We start from the raw sequence: 19540 nt of genomic DNA on the forward strand, positions 1-19540 counted from the left end.
TATAAAAATGGTGGCCATATGAGGACCATATAAAAATGGTGGCCATATGAGGACCATATAAAAGTGGTGCCCAAGAATGGACCATAAAAATGGTGCCCGAGTGAGGACCATATAAAAATGGTGCCCGGATGAGGACCATAAAGAAATGGTGCCCGAATGAGGACCATTTAAAAATGGTGCCTGAGTGAGGACCATAAAAATGGTGCCCGGATGAGGACCATATAAAAATGGTGCCCAAGTATGGACCATAAAAAAAGGTGCCCGAGTGAGGACCATATAAAAATGGTGCCCAAGTGAGGACCATATAAAAATGGTGCCCAAGAATGGACCATAAAAATGGTGCCCGAGTGAGGACCATATAAAAATGGTGCCCGGATGAGGACCATATAGAAATGGTGCCCGATAATGGAACCAAAAAAAATGGTGCCCAGATGAGGACCACATAGAAATGGTGCCCGAGTGAGGACCATAAAAATGGTGCCCGAATGAGGACCATATAGAAATGGTGCCCAAATGAGGACCATAAAAATGGTGTCTGTGTGAGGACTATATAAAAATGATGCCTGAGTGAGGACCATATAAAAATAGTGCCTGGGTGAGGACCATATAGAAATGGTGCCCAATTATGGACCATAAAAAAGGTGCCCGAGTGAGGACCATATAAAAATGGTGCCCAGATGAGGACCATATAGAAATGGTGCCCAAATGAGGACCATAAAAATAGTGCCTGTGTGAAAACTATATAAAAATGGTGCCTGAGTGAGGACCATAAAAATGGTGCCCGGATGAGGACCATATAAAAATGGTGCCCAAGTATGGACCATAAAAAAAGGTGCCCGAGTGAGGACCATATAAAAATGGTGCCCAAGTGAGGACCATATAAAAATGGTGCCCAAGAATGGACCATAAAAATGGTGCCCGAGTGAGGACCATATAAAAATGGTGCCCGGATGAGGACCATATAGAAATGGTGCCCGATAATGGAACCAAAAAAAATGGTGCCCAGATGAGGACCACATAGAAATGGTGCCCGAGTGAGGACCATAAAAATGGTGCCCGAATGAGGACCATATAGAAATGGTGCCCAAATGAGGACCATAAAAATGGTGTCTGTGTGAGGACTATATAAAAATGATGCCTGAGTGAGGACCATATAAAAATAGTGCCTGGGTGAGGACCATATAGAAATGGTGCCCAATTATGGACCATAAAAAAGGTGCCCGAGTGAGGACCATATAAAAATGGTGCCCAGATGAGGACCATATAGAAATGGTGCCCAAATGAGGACCATAAAAATAGTGCCTGTGTGAAAACTATATAAAAATGGTGCCTGAGTGAGGACCATAAAAATGGTGCCCGGATGAGGACCATATAGAAATGGTGCCAAAGAATGGACCATAAAAATGGTGTCTGAGTGAGGGCCATATAAAAATGGTGCCCGAGTGAGGACCATATAGAAATGGTGCCCAAATGAAAGGTGTTAGCACAATTAAAGTTTATCAATTGGAAGATGTGGATCTTTAGAAGCAGATGACCACCAGGAACAGTGACCAGGAGAAGGCCTTGGATGAAAGCAAGAGACCACCTGGAGCAGCGGCCAGGAGAAAGCCTTGGATGGAAGCAGGATACACTAGGAGAAGTGACAATAGGTAGGCCTCATATTAAGAACCAGGAGATGCCAAGAACTGGATCCAGGATGTGGCTAGTGTAGGATCCAGGAGATATCCTTCAGGAATATGGGGATACTACGACAATGCAGTGTTCATCAGAAACAATGGGAGAACGTGATGTTATAGAGCAACAAATTCTAACACAGAAAGGCTTGGTATAGCTGCTGCAGTAGGTTGTGGGTGTATGATGGAGATGACACAGCATTGTAGTAAGACCAGCGTAGCAGAGCAGAGTAGCAGTGCGGAATGTGTAGTAAGTCAACATGATCAGAGGTGGTCATTAAGTGGTGGAGAAGTGATCCCCAGCAAAGCAGTCAGTGACAATATATTATAATGTTGTATGTGGGAGAGGAATGGGCCGAAAACAGCAATTCTATCATTGTTGTATCTTTGGGATCTGTTATTATGGTGTTTACCGTGCAATATAAAGGACATTAACGTTGCTTTGTTGGTAAGTATTATGGTGATGGGAACAGTTTTTGTATAGTTTTTTTTTTATATATTTTGCTACTTTTGCACAAAAAAACCCACTTTACTAGAAATGTATTTTTTGCTTTATTTTACTATGTATACTTTGATCACATACACAATACATTGTCAGACTTTGGTATTACAGTGTATTATTGCTGTCAGTGTTAAACTGGCAGTCAGCCTATAAAGGGTTGGAGGCCCAAAAGTAGTGACCTATACTTAGTAAAAGGTAGGGTATGTCTAGAGGCAGAAGCTCCTGAGCCCCAATGCAAAATCTTTAATAGGGCCTCTACCTACCTTGTTACATTTAGAATAATGATATATTTTATGTGGCACAGTGACCTTTGGGGCCCCCTCTGGGTACAAGGCATGGTAATGACTGCTGCCTCTGCCCCCCTATAGCTTACGCCCCTCGTGTGACATTCAGCCCCTGCACCATAATGGTGTGTATCAAGTCAGAATAAAGCAGCTCTTTACACTGTGCAGTGGCTGGGCCATGCTATTATAGGTCAGCTTCTAGGCTAATACACAGTGTACATAGATGTCGACATGTGGTTCCATCCACTCGGGTGTTGGACTATGCCTCATTCTCTAAATAATGACCTATCCTAATAATGTGGCAACACAGGCATAACATGTTGGATATGGCACCCAGGGAGTAGGACACGAGATTTTAGCAACTCACAGTTGTCCTGAATTTTCTGTGACAATTTTGGCAAACTCTGGATGTTCCAGTCTGGAAAAGGTTTTTAAATACGGTGTCAGCGGACAGAACCAGGATATACCAGGAATGGATACCAAGAGAGGGTCTTGGTTGAAATCAGGAGAAGGCCTTGGATGAAATGTAGGAACAGGAGGATCGACAACCAGGGACAATACCCAACAACAGAACATTAAATGATAGGATTACAGGAATCTTGAGATGCCAAGGGCAGTTCCCAGGAATAGGCCAGGTGACATGACAGTATGGAGGTCACTGCATGGGCAGATGGTCACCATAGCAGGATACAGACAGAAGCCATACGTAGTATTCATGTATAGAGGAAGAAACTTTGCAAAAAGTGAAAACAAGGAGCACAACTTCAAGTACCAGGAGTAAGGATCAGGAAGAGGCAGAGTCCACCAGACATGGAGTACGTTATACCGTGCATCAAACAAGAAGCCTGGAACATATGAAGATGACCAAATTCCAGGTTTGCAAAGGATCTGGAAGATGCTCCTGCATTTTGCCATTCTCTGCTTTCTAAGGACAACCGCCTGGTATATTTGGAGTTTCTCCTCCTCCTTTTATCCTGAGCAAAGCCTTACTCACATCGGATTCTATAGGTTGGCCTGCACTTGTCTGTGTATACAAGAGATACTTACTGTTAACTTGTCCCATAGACTTTCATTTCAGGAGCCGTAGAAAGTGTCCCTCCAGGAGATTGGAGACTGGATGATGAAGATGGGTGCAACTCCTGCCAGAAACATACAGTACTGGTTAGTAGACTCACCTCCCCTTATTCATATACTGTATATTGGATGCATATTCAATAACAAAAGAAGTCATCACTGTTATAGATGGCACTTGGTTGGTGGGTAACCCCAGGGGGGTTTACTGTACACCTGGATCTGGGTTTATAGTTTCTAAAGTTATTTCTTTAGAAAAGTTATCACTTTTTAGACAGAACAGTGATCGGCACCTAAAGGCGAAATGTGGGTAGAGGAGTACAAGGCACTGCATCCCATATGGAAAGAGCATTGGTAAGTCTACAATACCATATACATCATATATAAATTTGGGGTTAGTAATTTACCCTACAAAAGTTCAGTTATAAATCTTATAGTAGCATGACAACTTCATGCACTACACTATATATTGTGGTATATGGCAGCTAGCTATAGACAGTGCTGCACTGAGTCTATATATGACCAGGCATGAGGGCCACAAATAGGGTTGAGCCGATCTTTAGATTTCAGGATCATTTTTAAAATTTTCCATTTGAACCCAATCCCGATCCTAATTCCGATCCTAATGCAAGTGAATGGGATTTTTTAATGATCAAAGATCGGATTTTAAAAACAATCCTATTCACTACACAGCATGGAGTCCAAAAATTTAATGCTTCAATTTTTGGACTCCACGCTGTGTAGTGATTAAAAAATCCGCCGGCTACTTAGTCTCCCTGGTGTCCGCTTACCTGCACAGATCTGCTGCCGCTGTTGCTCCCAGTTCCTCTCTCATTCACATGCTTTCAGAGCGCCGTGCGTGCCCCTGCCTCCCAGGCTAGTGTTACTGAAGCTGGGAGTAGGCGGGGCTTGTTGTGGCTTAAGAGAGTGTGGGCGAGTACAGGGCGGGGAGACGTGAATGCATCACTCACGTCTCCCCTCCCAGTACCCACCCGCACTCTCCTAAGCCACAAGCCCCACCTTCTTCCTAGGTCTGTAACACTAGCCTGGGAGGCGGGGGCGCTTGGTGTTCTGAAAGCATGTGAATGAGAGAGGACCGGACTGAGAAGAACGGGGAGCGATAGCGGATCTGTGCAGGTAAGTTGAGTGATCGGGATCAGAATTCCGTTCCTGATTTTTTTTTTTTTTAGGTGGGATCGGAACCCGATCGTGATCGTGAAATTTACTCGATCGCCAATCGGGATCCGATCCCGATCGCTCAACCCTAGTCACAAGATGATCAGTTTTTATGACAATATTGTCATGTGATCTTCTTATATGTGTCCTCCTAGTAGTTGTGTTGTGAATTGCAGCCTTTCAAGGGTTTCGCTATCATGTTATTATATTGGGAGTCCTTATGCCAATTAGAGCTAAATTAAGGGTGGACATATCTGTACTATATCATATAATAGCAGTGGTCTGTGTATACTATAGATTATACGAACTGCCGCCATGTACAATATAGTGTGGGGATATTGCTGTGTACTACTGATATTACATGTACACTGTAGGGCATCTGCCGATAGAGGAGGCGCTGTCCATGAGGTCATATGATACGTTATATCTCTTTTACAGAATTGGAAGGAGGAGCCCCAGTGTTACCAATTGGGGAAAAGGAACATCCCAGAACAAGGTCATGAAGCTGGTCCTGCACAATCTGAAGAGCGAGAATATAAAGTCCACCACTCACATTGGAGATGCTGTGTGGTATACGTGACTATACCCTCAGGTTCCCATGTCCTGCTTTAAAAAAGGTGACCAAGATCCATCCAACAATGGAAAGCTGGTCTTGCAGAATCTGAAGAGCAGGAACATAAGATCCACTGTCCCCATGGGAGGATATGTGGCTATACCCTCGGGTTCTCATGTCCTACATATATCCATACAACAATCAGAATCTGAAGAGCAAGTAGATATGATCCACCACTCCCATTGGAGGATGCTGTGTACTATCAATGGCTATACCCATCAACCGAAGGGTTACCTAAATCCGTTCAACAATTAGAAACTGGTCCTCCAGAATCTGGAGAACAATCCATCCAAGGAACAGATGGCCACCCAGAAGCCTTTGAACAGACTCTTGGCACTCATAGTGACATCTTTTATCTCATTGCATTTCTTCTACTGCTAATAAATTATTGAGATAAAAAGAATTTGTTTCCTTTGTGGAGAACAATTATTATTATTATACACAAGAACACAACCCTGGAGAGGGAACAGGCCTTAATGGCCCAAAATCAGATATAAACTTCCAGAGATAGGGCATCCCAATATGCACCAATATTACAAAGAGGCTCACATCTACCTCAGATGCCACTTACAACTTGTTCACAGATCTGGCAAACAGTTTGAGCCCCCAAAGTTGGCTCAATGTCATCCCTGGGGCATGCATGTATTGTTTGACTACCTACTTGACTTCCGATCTCTTAGTAATTCTTGCTTATATTGGTGCATCTCAGATTTTTGCCATTCAAGAACAGTTATAGATTTGTACTATAAGTATTGCCAGTTTTCTGTTGCGAGTTATGGCAAATCTGGCAGACAGGTGCAATCTCATCCCAGCTCGCCTAGATTCCTGCCCTGCTCTGACAATGTCTCAATAAGTGGTGATTGGAGCGCAGAAGCTGAAAATGCCACTGTTATTGGCACATCCCATGTCTAAGACTTTAAGTCGTGTATGGGGGCACAAGATGTGAAGAGATGACTATAAAGCTTTGAAACCTAGTGCATAGGCGGCAGGTACTCTGGTAAGACCTCCAGGAGCCAATAAAACATAGAAGCACCCAGGTAGGGGCACAGAGATGGGATTTTTGGAGTTAGCCAACTGAGGCAAATGGAATCTGCACCAGGCTTTGGAGTGGGGCAGGGAGAGGCAGCTACAATTGGGCTGGTGAACTGATCCCAGTCAAGCAGCCAGGCCCTGTGGTTGACAGAACGCTGGATCTGGTGAAGAGGGGCAGCAGTATCATTTAAAGGGGTTGTGTCACAAACAACCATCCAGTTCAGAATGTGCCCCCTGGGTCTTACTACTTGCACCCCAATACAGCTGAGGAATACGGTGGCCAGACAGGAATTAAAGGGAAATGTAGTACTACATGACAGCCATTCTGAATGGCCATCCTGTAATACAAGGACACTGCAGTGTCTGCCAGAACAGAGCCCTGCTCTATGATATTTATACAGCCTAATAGGGCATAGGAACAAGGGCCTCAATTGTGGCATAATCCCATTAATACTAAAGAAGGCCTTTCACGTCCTCTGGTAGCAGCGGTATTATATATGGCTAGAAAGCTAATGTGCTCAGGTGTCGGGAGATATTGGTGTTAGTTTGGGCACAGATATCCCTCCCCTGTTAGAAGGGCAGGCCTTGCAGCCTAGCATCATCTCTGGGCTGTGAGGAACGCTCTCTTGACACTACTCTTCCTTGCACTGTCAGAGGGGCATTTCTTAGTGCCCAGTGATGACCTTAGGCTGTGAGTCCCCACTCTTCTAACAGTGGAGAGATATCGGTACTGAAACAAATGGTACCCATATCTTCGGTATCCAGGCGCATACTGGTAATGCTAACAGTGCGAAGAATTTAGGGGAATGCGGATGCCCTATCCAGGACCCATTGTGGGCCCAAAGTGTCCACCCTGACAGGTCTGATCAAAGGGGGGGAGGGGGTGTGTGAGAAGGTGACAGGCAGGGTGATGGAATCTCACTATATCGCCTCCAGGTTTTTAACTTATGTATGGTCCAGTGCGGGTCTTGAGTAGGCCTCAGCTGCAGGTGTGAGTACTTGGCTCATTACTGGGCCAGAAAGAGTCTGTTCACATGACCATGGACCGTAAATCACATGACCATGGTCAGAGTTTTATCCACTAGAAGGAACAGAATGAATGACAGCAAGCAGAGATCTAGAAAACTGTGAGGAATTGATACACAAAGTATATTGGAAAATTGTATATCTTTTTATTGTACAAACCATAACATTTGTCTCTCAATATTGGTCTGAAAGTGGCCAACCCCATTAAGGTTGTATTTTGTGCCTGAAGTCAAGGTTTTATTAATTGTTTGGGTCCGCACCACTGCTTCTACCAAGCTAACCTCCCCACACTATATGAAGGGGCCTTGGGTAGCACTCAGAAAAAAATGAATGAATAGAGATAGAGCTTGGATGACCCCTTTAGGCTAAAAAAAACACAGCAGAAAACACAATCCTAAAATGCTTGCATCTTTTACTGCTTTTCTGCTGCATTTTTGACCCCTTATATAAGTCCACAGGAAAAGCACAGCATTATAATTTTAACTTTGAAAACACATTTTCCCCATAGAATTATATGAAAGGAGGCAGAAATGCAGCAGAAAAAAAATGTGAAAGATGCAAGTGTATTTTTGGAATGTATTTCCGCTGCAATTTTTTTAAAATTTGTTTTACTACACGTGGCCTTAGCCTTACATAGTCTTGAAAGCTTACTGTTGTCATCTTTGCAATTATTGAAAAGTATCAAAGACAGAAGATTCTTATTTTTGAATACATAGTTGGTCTACAGTCAACTGACAACCCCATACTTACAGGAGTGATGGATGGAAAAATCCACCTAGAAAGATCTATTAGCTAAAGGACTGTCATCAGTATGAGAAAGCCATGTGCATGGTGACCTCAAAAGGTCAAAGCGACAATCTACACTACTTACGTCAATTTCGAAATTTAGTGGAGTATAAATGGTATATAATCTCCAAGTGAAACTCTCGGACAGACACAGGTTGTGTAAAGTTGTTTATTTGAAAAGGCTAACAACATATACTTTGTACAGACATCTCCGTGTAGCAGGAAATTACAACTAATGGATTACATGTCCAGGTCAAAACATTTTGCACCGTTTGTTTTGCCCCAACCATTTATTCCCACAATGAGTGTTAAAGTGGTTCATTCAGACACAAATCATCATCTATAACTCTTTATCGCTTTCAGGAGCAATTCATCAGTCAGCACAGACATATCAATACAATGTAGAAAATGAACTAAATGATTTCACCATGTCGTAAAACAATAGTACCTATGCTATGCTTTGAAATTCTAAAATAATACATTCAGTTAAAAGTTAAGAAAAGCTCGGAAGTGAAGTTCCTAGTTGCTAGAGGGTCCACAGTAAAGCACACAGCCTTATGCAGCTTAGGATCACTTCTATACTAACATATGTCCATATATAGAATTACATCTTGCGTTGCATCTTTGCAGGCAACAATGGTCATTTTACTATAGTACAGTACAAAATCGGTCAGAAATGCAGCTCGGAATATAACTGTATTATTTTGTGGAAATCAAAAGCACAGAATATAAGACAACATGTTTAGTTCATTCTTCTGTTAAAGGGTATCAGTAATCTCAGCATTTCCGCACCCACAACATTATATGGATTATGGAGAGCAAGACTCAACCACATGAGCTATTTACAGCCCCTAAAAACTTAAGAAAAATTCTTATGCTATGTTTATATCTGTGTTATCCTATCCCATCTTCTGTCCCATTGCAGAAAGAGGAGAATGGAAAGATGGACAGTAATGGATGTTGAGGGACCCCATTGAGTATAATGGGGTCAAGTTGGGTGTGTGACTTTTTATTCTTTTTTTACTGAAATCGCAGGATGAAAAAGACAAGCGTGAAGGACTTTCTCATCTGGCAATTTCTGACAAAGACTGCAAAGGAGACTTTGAACTGAGACTGACACAGATGTGAACATAGCCCAAGTCTATTCTTGTACAGTTATCTGAGCTGAAATTACAGTTCGTTTTTATGAAATTTTTTAAATTTGTGTCCTTCCTTTTAGTGATCGCTGGCAGTTCACGGGGACAATGAGCCTCAGACTAACCAATTAGAATCCTAGTTTCATAGATTTTAACTTTATTTGTAGTGAATTTCTAAAAATGCAAAAACAGACCCAAATGGTTGCAAAGAGCACCTTTATGGCATTACTGAACTGGCAGGGCACAGGACACAACTCTGGTACATGGTGCCCTTTTTATGAAGGTCTGTAAATTCAAGCGGTGATAATTCAGCACAAGAATAACATAAGTATACCTTTTTACATTAAAAACTCTTCAGCAGGCTTTTCTGTAGGTCATATGGAAGTTTCCGTTAAAGAGGACCTGTCACCAAATACAAAATGTTCAATGACATACCCCATTGGATTGCCGCTGCAGCCCTGACCAATGTGGCTTCATTCATCTGTGAAAAAGACATGGGCATACCTTGTAAACTGGTAGACGGATCCTCTTTAAGCAAAGCCAAGTTGGTGACTTCTTTTGATTTTGTTTTGCCCTATAGCCGGCACAACACTTTGCATGGATGCCCACTGGAGATGCAAAGATGTGATGAAATGGACTTTGGATCTTCCCTGTTTTAGTACTTTCTACCACAATATACACAATCACACAGACAACAGCAACATGGAAAACAACATAGTTGAGGTCAATAACAGGATAATGCCCGGTATTCATTGCTTGTGTTGCAAAATTTGTCAATTCTCTAGGATTCTTTCTCTCATGTTGATGACTAATCTTATCTGCCATATTTTTTTGCCATCTTACTACCTACAACAATTATGGTCTACTTGATGATCACATAGTCAGGTAGTCAGTCAATGCAACTCTAATGCTAGCTATTTTGTCAGGATTTGCCAGTAATATAAAGGTACCCTGGAACAAGCCTAACGCTTTATGTCAAATAATCTTTAAAGTGTAGCTCCCATTTTGTTTTTGGTGTTGTGGGGTGTTTGATGTCCATTTTTGCAATATACTTTATTAACCTATCTAGCTTATTTTTAATAAGAAAACAGGCTGTAACATTCTCCATCACAACTCTCTAACTGAGCTGTTAATAGGGAAAGTCCACACTAATTTGTATTTTGAATATAGCTATAACTGAACCTGACAGATCACTGGTTAAAAATACTATTGTTTTTAACTAGGGATATGTCTAATTTTCTCTCTGCTTTCTTATCAGAACCATTTTTGTATGTGGTACAAGACCGGAGATACAGCCATTTGAAGTGAAGATCCCTCCTTTGGTAAATGCTCTAGCTCTACATGCTGCATTAAGTACAGGTCTACGCACAGATTCCTTGGCAATGCTTTGTTACAGCATTGCTAGTGGGAACTTTACAGCCTGTTTTCTATTAAAAGGAAGCTTGAAAGGTTAACAAAGTATATTTAAGAAAGGTTTATAACACACCTGCCAACACATTAGCCAAACATATGAGAGTAACATGTTAAGATTTCGATATGCCAGATGTGTTCATGCAGAACAGAAAAGGCTTATCTACTTCCTATGTCATAAACATGCACCCTCAGTCAATCCAAGTGTGTATGTCCAGCTTAACCTACATTACTGTACACTTTTAACATGCTTTTTGTTTTTCTTGTGCCGTTTCCGAGTTAATGGCAACATAGCAGCATTTTTACCATGATTTTTATCAATGCATTGTTAAATTAGTACTATAATGGAAGCTAAGGCTACAGCTTGTACTTCTAAATATGGCAAATATTACTGAAAACATTTGAGAGAATATTATTTTGTGTATGCGTGTATGTGTACATATGTGCCTATGAGTGTTCTGCTATCCGTAAATGTAACAATATAAAAATACTCTGATAAAAAAAAGTAACCCCAACCCCTACTCCAGTCCGAAACAGTCTACTGCTTCGATATATAGGTTATAATTTTCTGGAGCCCTTTAGTCATTTTTGTGTATATACGTAACAAACACATGTATAATTGTCACTTTTGCACAACACTGTACTATGTCTAAAGTAGCGCAATTTACATAGCACTCTGAAAGGATTTTAGGGCCCATAGGGAAAAAAAAAACCACAAGATTTTGTAGATTAGAAATAAAGTCATGCCACGCTGTCATTTTGTAATTTGTCCACTAAGAATTAATAGGAAACATGGACACAGCAACCGTACTTCATTAAAGAGGACCTCCACCTTTATGTGATAGCTAGGATTCATTTTAGTGGCAACTCTACCTTGAGCTAAAGGCTTGGGGAAGCTGAGACTGAGCCAGTAGTCAGGACGCCTCACCAATTTAAAGAAACACTCCCATAAAAAGGTTTTATTCTCTGGCTTATGAGAAAAGGTACATCATATGGTGATATTGTGAGATATTTTGAGTCCTCTGCCATGTCATGTGACTGACACTCTGATTCTCCAACTCACACAGTCCATTTCTCCATTCATTCCTATGAGACTCACGCAGAGACTGACATAGGCATAAATAGAGAAACTGGCTTCTTGCCCACATATTAGGCCTTGTGTTAGCTGAATAGTCTTATTGCTGGTCATGTGACACAGCTGAGGACCAGAACCGAAGAGATAATATACAAGAAAAAATAAAAAAAAGGTTATTTTCACTGCAATGCATGTATCCTTCTGACAGGACAAAGAATGAAAACTGCTATGGGAATGTTACTTGAGCAGAATAGACTTGTTGTTAGGCAGTGTTTACCTAGCAGCCAGTCTGTCACAGAAGAAAATTGTTTAGCTCTAAGTAAAATTGTCACTGTGCTGAAATGAGGGAAGGGTAAAGCTGCTTGGCAGTCATACGCTGCCATTCTCCGTCTCGAGATATGGTATTATTGAGAAATTACATTATGTGGAGAACCTCTTTAGATTGCTTTCACAAGACATTACAGAATGTATTCTAGCACCACTAGCAGGCATGTACACACTCGCAGAGGACAAAAGACTTAAAGGAGTGTTCAAAAGGCTAGGGTCCATATGTGGCCCCATCAGAACAAAAGTAAGACCGGTGAAGGTGAGAGAGGTAGGACTTTAAGAACCAAGACAACTGTAGAAATTCTGGGCTCACAAAGGTGCCAAGTCAATGTGGCACCAGAAGTAAGTGCCATAAATGAAGAGATCACTGCAATCTTCATCATGACAGTAAAGTAGGTGTAATGACAAGATAGAATTTAGCAGCAATTATTGTATTTCATTCTCTCTAAACCCTAAGGCTGTGTTCATACGGAATTTTTTGGTCAGGAATCCGCCTCAAAATCAATCTTAAAAAAAGCCTCCCAATAGAACTCTATTGGGAGGCTTTTTTTGGAGGCGGATTCCTGACCAAAAAACTCTGTGTGAACTCAGCCTAAGTGATGCCTGGGAATATGAGGTTTTTTTTCTAAAATATAACTTTTGAACATGATCTTCCAGCATCCACGTGACCAAATATTTCCTGAGATTTTTGAGATAGACCCAAAAACAATAATAGTATCAATTAGGCTTATGAGAAGAGGTATAAACCGTCTTACAATCTGTCTCATGTGAAATATGGCTCTCGTGACATGAGGTTATATATGAGGCTTCGAGTATCCCGGCCAGCCTACTACCTACACCCAGGAGAGGTGCTCACTGTATGATCTGCACCAGTGATGTCACTGTTTCTTGGTGAACCTATATTATCAGACTAATACATCCTATATAATAAGTCCTTCATCTTGTATGGGCAAAATGCTTTCTAGAACAAAAAAAAAATCATATGTGAATATTTACAATGAAGAGTCTGCAGTTATTAACCTTAAAGGAATACTATCGTTAGAATCCCCTTTTTAACCAAGTACACATCAGAATAGCCTTAAGAAAGGCTATTCTTCTCTTACCTTTATTATTCTAATGGTAAGATTTCGGACAGCACAGAGGATGCCCCCAATGCTGTTTGAGCACAGGAGACACCCCCAGTGCTGTCTGAAAACTCATTTACATAAGGAAGAAAGAAGATATTTCTCAGTAACAGTGGCGCAGATCAGAATAATAAGGGTAAGAAAAGAAAGGCCTTTCTTAAGGCTATTCCGACGTGTACTTAGTTAAAAAAGGGAATTCTAATGATAGAATCCCATTAAAAATCTATACAAATTCATAGCCTGATCTTGTCAACAGGTTAATAAAGGAAAACATACAGACGCTAATAGAGAAAATATCACACACAACTTAATCTGAGAGTATTGTGATATTTCTATAGATTTTGAACAATACACATTTGTTAATCTTTTAGAGCAGTCGGAGGCCCATAGTTAAAGTGCATTCTGTCATGGCAGCCATTCATTGAAACTGAGCCTATCCATTTGGCTTGACCCAAGCAAGTCAGGCATGTTGAAAACCGAGAATGTGGTTGTCTGCATGTCTTGTATTTCTACTTGACAAAATGGCTGCCTTCAATGTGCGCAAGCAGCAGATGTGCATTATTCAAAACCTGAATATCACAACCTAAACCCGCTTCAAGATGTCTGCAGGTACAGAGTGTCAGACTGCAGGAGATCTGTACTATTATAAATGATGAAGAATAGATCATAGGACTAATATTGACTTTAAAGCGTAACAATTGCTTGTAAATGAAGAAACACAGAAGAGAATCTGTATGGCACATTAACTGAAAGAGACAGAATCACATAAAATGCAATAAATAAATAAGAAAACATTAATAAGAACGGTCAATCAAAAGGTTAAGGAATTACTGATCACACTTTTCTTCTTTTAACACATTAAAATAAATTTTTAACATATAAAATGACTTTGTCATATCCTTTTCTTTTTGGTGCAACACAGTCTAAATGTAAATGAAACTTATTGCTCAGTTTTTCCCAGAGTGCTTGGTGTTCTTTGACATCCACAATTCCAACCAAGGAATTCAATTTTCAAGATATAGTGATCGGCCAAATTCAGAATTATTCTCTGTGATGTTGGGGCTTCTGTAATCTGATTGAGCCTTATATCCCCCTCCCCAGGACCATGTATAAGACATATTACATGTCCACTGGAGTATTTGCCTTAAACATATTCTAGTGTAATAGAGGCAAAGCACAATAAGAGTAGACTATTCCTGTCTGTGTGCCAAGGTGAGTCTCATGCCAGGCAACAAGTCAACCCCATACAACACAAAAACAGGAAACCCTGCTGTGGCTGAAAAAAATACCCAACACTGGGAAAAACTGAGTTTTCAGCTTCACCTTTAAGGTTTCTAGTGCTTTTACTCCTAAAAATGTATCCAACTTGGGGATACAATCATTAACATTTTTCTCCATAAATATTTAGTGTTATGAACTAGTTTTGCATCAGATTTGATAGAATTTAGTGATGTCACAAAAAAAAAATAATTTTCTTTTACATCACATTCGTATACTGCTATTGGGAAGAGACCGCCACACCGGTCAAATGCAGCAGCTCCAAGAAAAAATTAGCCCTCTTTGTTGGGTAGTTTAGAACCCAATGGTGGGACATGAAATTATCAGAGATGTCAGCAACAAAAAGCCCTGTAACTCATATCAGATAAGCGTATACATGTTATTTTTTTTGTATTTTTTTTATAAAGTAGTGCTAAAATTTGGATCTGGTTCTAAGTGATGAGTTACACGTGATGCCTACCGTACTACCACGAAACTAGTCATGGACCTTGAAAGAAGGCTCCCCTCATATTGAGATAAGCAATGTAAAACTTGTTTCGCTTGTTTCCCAATATAAAGTGCATATCCCATCTACTCTATTTAGATACCTAGCACAGTGTAAAGAACTTCTGACATATCTACATATATTTAATGCTGCACGTGTATTTTGCTGCCTTGCGCTCACAAATATCTATGAACATTTACTCAACTTTCATCTTTATAGACACATATTCGCAAGAGGTTCACCAATCTGTGAAAGAAGGGCAGGTGTTTTCCCCCAAAGTTTGTGACAACCCTGTCACCCCTCCCTCACACATAGGTGCCACCCAGAATTCAGCACTTTATGGGATCATGAAATGGCGACGAGGAGCATTAAATATTTCATTGCCCCAATACGGTATTATACATAGATGATGACGGAGGTGAAAGAACGCCTGTATGCACAAGCCTTTATGGTCATGGGGCATTTTTCTAGTATTTGCCTGGACTTAACCATTGCTGTTACTCGCTTAACAGTCCATTCGTACAGCAAGTCATTGAGGATGCAGCTTGGCCGCAAAAGACCCAGTTGCACTGGGAGGTTTCCATGTAACAAATTTCTGCAGCATACATTTTTAACATCTCTCAAAAATATACATTTAGTCGATTTTTCATTGCCTGGGTATCTTTGTACATTTTATAAATCGTATACACAATAAACCGTTACAGCTTCCTTCACAGTTCAAAATATTGCAAGGAAGCTGTCATATATTCTTCTGTAACTCTCTAACTAGGACTATATACAGTTTCTAAACACATAGTATGTGTCGGTAAAAGATGATATAATATACACATAAATACAGAAAATGAATACACTCACACGTGCTAAAAATCTGTGTGACAGACAACAATCCAGATCTTGGCGGAGGCACATAACAGACCAGCAAAGCGTTTGGAAATGATCATAATATACGTACTTTGTAATATATAGGAGTTTCCAGACACCTAAAAAGTGACAATCGTGTGCTGGGTGTGCAGCTATAGATAATCTTACCTTGACTATCCCCAGCAGAAATTTGGTGAAATAAAATTTGGTTCTTTAAATGGTGCGCAACACAAACACGTGCCCGATCTTTTTCTTCGCCGCTCACAGACATCTTCTTTATATTGTGTGAGTATTTTTTGTTTGTTTTTTTTAACATGTCCACACCAAATTGTTAAAATCTCCTACTGAATGCAGAATAAGGCTTGAGGAGTCTGTGTGGTGTGATAATGTAATGCTGAAGCATAAAGTGCCGATGTTGTCTATGTTGTGTAGAGGTAGCCAGTTTGTAGGCTGCACCAGTATTCATCAGAATATATCCTTTAGGGACTAATGCCTCAGTCATTTCACTAAATCCTAGTGAACTGCACATATGCGTTAGTTGACAAAAGACTTTTGCCTCTCCTACAGGCTATTTTGCACTACTTATAAATATAATGTGCCAGACATAACCTTAGGGACACCTACTCTGTCACACATGATACAGCAGACATCATACATTAGTCATTTATAGGCCTACGGGTGAATTTTGAAAGCCAAAAGCTCCTCTGAGTGCATGTTGTTGAGAGAGCGCAGGTCTGCTAGCTTCAGGAGGAGCCTGGTAAAGGTGGAGGCTTCGTTGGGATGGTTTTTCATGATTAACGTCCTCAGTGCACGGATCAGGGTTTCTTGCAGTGCTTCAACGGAGTTTACATTTTCAATACCAGAGCGATCTATAGAGTCAAATAAATATAAATATATTATATTAATAATAAATAAATATAATTTATTTAATATAAATAAATAATTTTTAATGATTAGCATTTGATAACAACATCTTAAGCACAGATAGATGGATATAAAACATACTGCTTCACAGGAAAATATGAAACTTTAAAGGGGTTTTTCCAGGCAAAAAATTAATTTTCAATAAAGGTCTGTTAGTGCTATTAATAGGTGCACCCAAATACCTTTGGCAGTGTATTGAGTGATTTCTGGGTCCTCTGGGAGTTCCTGCCATCTTCTGCATTTGTTTACATCTGCATCTTCCCTGTTCTGTGCCTTTCCTGCAACTCTCATCATTCCTTGGGTTGCACTCAGAGGTGACTCCTCCTTCCCTCTCTCACTCACTCCCCCTCCCCGCTTCCCTAGATAGCCCGCCCGCTACACTCTCAGTGGTCAATTTTAGACTCCTAATTCTCACTCAATTAATAACCTTCTCCTTTGGCTGTAATATTGTAATCACTTCTGTATATCACAATTACAGAGATGATAAAAATAATTTTGAGCTCCCCCCTCCACCGTATAATGCTCCACATGGTATATAGTGCTCCATAGTGGCCCCCGCACAGTATTATATGCTCCACAGTGGCCCCCGCATAGTATAATATGCTCCACAGTGACCCCCGCACAGTATAACATGCTCCACAGTTGCCCCCGCACAGTATAATATGCTCCAGTGGCCCACATACAGTATAATGCTCCACATTGGACCACGTACAGGATAATACGCTCCATGGTGTATCCCGCACAATATAATAAGCTCCATGGTGGCCCCCTGCACAGTATAATGTGCTCCATGGTGGATCCCGCACAGCATAATATTCTCCACAGGGCCCCTGCATACTTTTGTGTTCTGACACTTTCTCTCTGTGATGTCTGCTGGCCGCCCAAACATGCACAATAGAGTTGGTAGCACATATCCCAGCCAAGAGGTGTCGGCTGGAGATGACATACTCGGTCTGAAGCTACCAGGAGGAACAGACAAGTATAATAGGGCTTGGGCATAGGCCCTTTTGACTGATATCGCAGAGGCAGATATGGATTAGACTTAGTCCTTGCAACTTCAGCAGAAAGACAAAAAATGTAATATATGTAGGTCACATGAGCTACATACACTCACCGGCCACTTTATTAGGTACACCTGTCCAACTGCTCGTTAACACTTAATTTCTAATCAGCCAATCACATGGCGGCAACTCAGTGCATTTAGGCATGTAGACATGGTCAAGACAATCTCCTGCAGTTCAAACCGAGCATCAGTATGGGGAAGAAAGGTGATTTGAGTGCCTTTGAACGTGGCATGGTTGTTGGTGCCTGAAGGGCTGGTCTGAGTATTTCAGAAACTGCTGATCTACTGGGATTTTCACGCACAACCATCTCTAGGGTTTACAGAGAATGGTCTGAAAAAGAAAAAACATCCAGTGAGCGGCAGTTCTGTGGGCGGAAATGCGTTGTTGATGCCAGAGGTCAGAGGAGAATGGCCAGACTGGTTCGAGCTGATAGAAAGGCAACAGTGACTCAAATAGCCACCTGTTACAACCAAGGTAGCCAGCAGAGCATCTCTGAACGCACAGTACGTCGAACTTTGAGGCAGATGGGCTACAGCAGCAGAAGACCACACCGGGTGCCACTTCTTTCAGCTAAGAACAGGAAACTGAGGCTACAATTTGCACAAGCTCATCGAAATTGGACAATTGAAGATTGGAAAAAACGTTGCCTGGTCTGATGAGTCTCGATTTCTGCTGCGACATTCGGATGGTAGGGTCAGAATTTGGTGTCAACAACATGAAAGCATGGATCCATCCTGCCTTGTATCAACGGTTCAGGCTGGTGGTGGTGGTGTCATGGTGTGGGGAATATTCTCTTGGCACTCTTTGGGCCCCTTGGTACCAATTGAGCATCGTTGCAACGCCAAAGCCTACCTGAGTATTGTTGCTGACCATGTCCATCCCTTTATGACCACAATGTACCCAACATCTGATGGCTACTTTCAGCAGGATAATGCGCCATGTCATAAAGCTGGAATCATCTCAGACTGGTTTCTTGAACATGACAATGAGTTCACTGTACTCCAATGGCCTCCACAGTCACCAGATCTCAATCCAATAGAGCATCTTTGGGATGTGGTGGAACGGGAGATTCGCATCATGGATGTGCAGCCGACAAATCTGCGGCAACTGTGTGATGCCATCATGTCAATATGGACCAAAATCTCTGAGGAATGCTTCCAGCACCTTGTTGAATCTATGCCACAAAGAATTGAGGCAGTTCTGAAGGCAAAAGGGGGTCCAACCCGTTACTAGCATGGTGTACCTAATAAAGTGGCCGGTGAGTGTATATTACAGTAAAACAAAGAAAAATTGTTAACTATTGTAATTTAGAAAGTTGGAGGAGTGGGGCATGGGAGTCTTAAGATTAAAATCTACATTTATCTTGGACAACCCCTTTAAAGACCCTATAAAATGGTACTTTGAATCTCTGAACATCCATATCACACTCTGTGTAAGTACACAGTATGTCGCCCTAAGGTATTGCCGAACGCCGAGATTTCTCACAAATTGCCCTGCAAAATGATGTGTGTTTCTGTATTAAACCAGAGTCACATAGGAATATATTATGGGCTCATAGCAGATTGTAGGCACTGTATAAGAGATCTGTAACATGATCATGTGCAAATAACCTTTACAATGCCTATGTGGTTAAACATAAAGAACATAATATGTTCTTTAAAAAAATTTTACAATTTCAACATTGTACAACCTTA

At 41.1% G+C, this 19540-nt stretch overlaps 1 protein-coding gene across 1 annotated transcript in view; it reads right to left on the reverse strand.

The window, feature by feature from the left end:
* Positions 1–8318: 8318 nt before the first annotated feature.
* Positions 8319–19540, reverse strand: part of NR1D2 (nuclear receptor subfamily 1 group D member 2) — a 39802-nt gene continuing 28580 nt past the window's right edge. The window contains exons 8-9 of the mRNA XM_075271343.1: positions 12704–16727; positions 8319–12563 (exon numbers count right to left, since the gene is read on the reverse strand). Coding sequence (XP_075127444.1) covers positions 16531–16727 — 197 coding nt within the window. The 3' untranslated portion in view covers positions 8319–12563; positions 12704–16530. The remainder of the gene's footprint in view (positions 12564–12703; positions 16728–19540) is intronic.

Source organism: Leptodactylus fuscus, chromosome 4 (assembly GCF_031893055.1).
Source record: "Leptodactylus fuscus isolate aLepFus1 chromosome 4, aLepFus1.hap2, whole genome shotgun sequence".
Classification (NCBI taxonomy): Eukaryota; Metazoa; Chordata; class Amphibia; order Anura; family Leptodactylidae; genus Leptodactylus; species Leptodactylus fuscus.